Source organism: Nelumbo lutea, chromosome 1 (genome assembly GCF_056320005.1).
Source record: "Nelumbo lutea isolate HS-2025 chromosome 1, American lotus-T2T, whole genome shotgun sequence".
Taxonomy (NCBI): Eukaryota; Viridiplantae; Streptophyta; class Magnoliopsida; order Proteales; family Nelumbonaceae; genus Nelumbo; species Nelumbo lutea.
In genome coordinates, this window is record NC_142684.1 from 96161870 (window position 1) to 96166453 (window position 4584).

A 4584-nucleotide genomic window follows, 5' to 3' on the forward strand; every position below is an offset into this window, starting at 1 on the left:
TGCTTTTGTAAAAGTACTTTTATAAAAGTATTTCTATAAAAGTGTGTTTATTAAAGTGTTTTCATAAAAGTGCTTTTACTAAAGTTCTTTTGTAAAAGTGCTTTTATAAAAGCACTTCCATAAAAGTGTTTTTATAAAAGTACTTTTGTAAAAGTGTTTTTATAAAAGTGCTTTCATGAAAGTACTTTTATAAATGTGCTTTTATAAAAGTGTTTCATAAAAATGCTTTATAAAAGTTCTTTCGTAAAAGTGCTTTTATAGAAGTGTTTTTATTAAACTTCTTTCATAAAAGTAATTTCGTAAAAATGCTCTTGTAAAAGTACATATAAAAGGTGCTTTCGTAAAATTTGAAAGAAAATGAAAGACAAGATAGTCACAAATACTTATTTAAGTGCTCATGGGAGAAAAGACTAACAAATGCCCGATATGGAAGAAGTGCTTATTTTTTTTTTTTAAATTAACACTTGAAAATTTTGGGTGGCAAATGCAAATAAGTGCTTATTTGAATAAGCACATGTTTTTAAGTACTTATTCAATAATCACTTATTTTTAACATAAACACTCCCAAACATGGCCTTAATGCTCAAAATACATTCAAAATACTAATGAGAATATAAAACTAGAAAACCAAAAGATATTATATAAATACTTAATACAAAATGGGGCGTAAGACGAGGAGACGTAGCTACATGAGAAAAGAGTAAAAAGCATATAACGGTAGAGTTTGGGGCATGTGAAATCAGTTTCATATTTACCATTAAAAATTTAATTAATTACAATGATGCATTGAATTAAACAAAAAAAAAAGCAATGATAACGTGTCGTTTCTCATTTTCCTCTTTTCATATTTGATGTTAAACATCTAAATATTTACAATGGTGCCACTACTAACTATTTACAATGATGCCAGCAAACTTTTACCTGCTAAAAATGGTCTTTCTCTCTCATTTTATTTCTTTGGGTTTGATTGAACCTAGTGGTTAAACTGCTCAAATTGTCACCCATTCAAGATTATGGGTTCAATTTGAGTAAAACCTAGAGGAAGATAAAAATTGTTGACTTGGTCAAAATTGTCTAGCCCGGATGATTAGACCATTGACTCATTTGACCCAGTGATTGAGTCACGAGTTGCACACTAAATGTATATACAAATTTTGAGAGGCCATAACTTTGCAATCTGACATCCGACTGAGGTGATTTTTTTATTTTGTGTAACTTATTGAGATCTATGCCTCCCAAGGAGCCATAGGTGCCTTGCCCTATTATTTTCACCAAAAAACCGCTTTTATGGCCTCAATTTGCAATTTTTAATATTTTTACAAATAAAAAAAATTAAAACTGAATTCAAAAATGTTTAGGGTTGTCAACTGGTTGGGCTTGGTTGAACTCAATCGGTTAAATTGATTGAACCATCACCTAGTCAAAATTCCGAGTCTAGTTTGAGTAACCCGAAGGGAGGTAAAAAATCATTGTCTTGGTAAAAACATTTCGGCCAAAATAGTTGGACCATTGACTCATTCGACTTGGTGATTAGGTCACAAGTTGCACAATAAATGTGTATGCAAACTTCAAATTTTTAATATTTTTTACAAATAAAAAATTTAGAACAGAATTAAAAAATTATTTAGGGTTGTCAATGGGTTAGGTTTGGTTCAATTGGTTAAACCGCTTGAACCATCAACCAGTCAAGATTTTGGGTCCGATTTAAGTAAAATCTAGTGGGAGGTAAAAAATTGTTGACTTGGTTAAAAACCACCCAACTTGGACGATTGGAGCGTTTCCCTGTTCAATCTAATGACCATGTCACGGGTTGCACACTAAATGTGTATGCAAACTTTGGGAGGCCATAACTTTGCACTACAATGTCCGATTAGGTGATTTTTTTGGGTAACTATTTATGCCAAAACCCCTTTTTTGCCCTCAAATTGTAGAGTGGTAAAAAAATCATTGACTTGGTAAAAAAATGTCTGACAAATGGTTGGACCATTGACCCGTTCGACTCGATGATCGGATTATGGGTTGCACGCTAAATGTGTATACAAACTTCAGGAGGCCATAACTTTGCACTCCAATGTTCGATTGAGGTGATTTTTTTTTTTTATTTTGAATAACTTTTCGAGATCTATCAATCCCAAGGAGCCATAGGAACCTTGCCTTATATTTTCTTAAAAAAAAATTTGGCCTCAAATTGAAATATTTAATATTATTTTTACAAAATTTTAATATAAATTAATGCATATATTACATGTATAACATAATCATATATTATTTATTGAAAAAATGCATATTTATACATACCTATACACATATGCATACATGTGTAGGCTATCTAGCCCATTGGCAACCCTTAATTAATTAATTATTTAATTTAATAAAAAATTTACCTTTTGCAAATCATAGCCACTTACCATGGGCCCCTCGCTAGTATGGATAGAACACAAAACAAATAAACTATTTGTCTAAAAGAACTATACTATTAAACAATGAACAGAATATATTGACTACGAACTCTGAACAATCGCCGCACTTCTCGTGGGGTGCACTTCCATCTAGTGTTTAATAACTCTGTACATATTACATACCTATGCATGTGAGACTACACTGGCTTCACAGAATCCTTTCATCTGGAATTATCGGTTCAAATCTCTCAGCAAGGTGGGTGGTGGGTTTGATCGATAAGGGGCGGAGTGATGATGACTTCGATCGGTAGACCGGCCGGCGTCCTCAAAGTGAATCCGGCGGGTGAGAACAGTGGGCAGTGACTTACAGTGATCGATTCAGGAATAACAATTCCACAAAAAAAAAGAAAAAAGAAAAAAAAAAACGTTTGCTTGATTCAGGAATATATTAAATTGTCTGTCACAGCAGTTGGAACAATTAATTAATTATTTGTTTCATATATAAACTAAACAAATGGCTAATTCCCAGTATGAGCACAATGTTATAACCTACAACACAGATGACAAGAAAACAAACGCCAACTCAAACACCAGTACCCCGACTACCATTCCGGCGACCATGATCGACAATTAGAACTCAACGCAATAACCAGTCTGAGGATCTTACATTATACAGCAGTTTTCTTGGGACTCATCGCAAACCACTTTATACGTTCCACATGGTGTACACGGTGGCGCCGGTGCATATGGATAATAACAGCACGGTTGCGGTGGATAATAACAGTAAGGATGCGGTGGGCACTCCTTCTCTTCCTTCTTCTCTTCCTTCTTCTCTTCTTTCTTCTCTTCCTTCTTCTCTTCTTTCTTCTCCTCCTTCTTTTCTTCTTTCTTCTCTTCCTTCTTGTCCTCCTTTTTTTCTTCCTTCTTTTCTTCTTTCTTCTCTTCCTTCTTAGGTTCTTCTTTTTTCACCTCTATGGTGACTATGACGGCGTGGCCGACCTTCTTCCTCAACAATCTCGTCAAGCAGGTTGAATCCACTTCTTCCCCCATTACCACTAACCTATCCTTGAAATCTCCTTCCAGAGCAACCGAGGTCACACCTGTATCAGATTCACAAAAATTTAAAACCTATCAGTTCTCTGTTTTTGACTTTTTTCTGTTGGATTACTTTCTCTTTCTCCTTGTTCTAAGGATGGTAATTAAGATGCATGTGATCAACACATGCAAAAAATATAAAGGAAGACCTTCAATTATTTTCGGATCGAGTCCATGAATCTGTCGTTTGATCTGCCAAATTCAAGACCTGAACCAGTTTAAACTAATTTGATACATACCTTGAGTGGATGCAGCGATCTTCATGGCCTTAGACCTGCAATCGTTACAGTGCATATCCACCTTTATAACGATCTTTTGCTGCATCAACAAGCAAGAAATTCAAACAATCAAATTAGCTAGCCCATATGAAACAATAATCATAATAGTTGATCAAGTAGTTTTCTCCTGTTGGTTCTGGCTTAAGACACAAGGTTTTCCAAATACCCAGATCAAATAAACTTCAGATAAAACATCAAATATGCATCCCAAAGAGGCTTACCTTCATCTTTCTCTTGTGTCAATTCTGAAATAAAAACCCACTATTCTGGGTATAATATCCAAACTTCTGATAAGGAAGAAGAAGAAGAAGAAGAAGAAGAAGAAGAAGAAGAAGAAGAAGAAGAAGAAGAAGATAAAGAGGAAAAGCGGTGGCCTTGGTGCTTGCTATGTAGCTGTAGTAGGTGATCAATATATTAGCTATTGGACATGGTTAAAGCAGAGAGCTAAGGCAAAGGACTATAAGTATATATATGGTGTAGTTGAGAAGGCCCCCCCACCCATTTTACTCAAGAGTCTAACCGTTTCAAAACTCAAAACCGCGTTGCAATTTGTCAAGAGTTTCAATCCCTTCTCAGGAAAGAACGTCTAGAGAATTGTCATAGGGATTCTTTTAATTTCCTCAACTTTTCATGAAGTCAACGGGTTTAACAACTGAAGAGATGCTAAACCCATAATAAACCCACTTTATATATATATACCAGGAGAAATGAAACCATAACTTTTCATGAACCGGATCTGGTGCGGGTCAGAGTAGAACCGGTTTCAAACCAATGAGAAAACATCTAAGTCTTAGACCTAGAACTGCCCAAGT

The 4584-nt window shown here is 34.8% G+C and overlaps 1 protein-coding gene across 1 annotated transcript; it reads right to left on the reverse strand.

Annotated features, from left to right (window-relative positions):
• Positions 1-2929: 2929 nt before the first annotated feature.
• Positions 2930-4210, reverse strand: LOC148876278 (uncharacterized). The gene is made up of 3 exons (XM_088980535.1): positions 3994-4210; positions 3734-3812; positions 2930-3499 (listed from the first exon to the last, which is right to left on the reverse strand). Exons 1-3 carry the CDS (start codon positions 3997-3999, stop codon positions 3063-3065), a joined length of 522 nt encoding a protein of 173 aa, XP_088836661.1. The 5' UTR covers positions 4000-4210; the 3' UTR covers positions 2930-3062.
• Between the last annotated feature and the right edge of the window lie 374 nt (positions 4211-4584).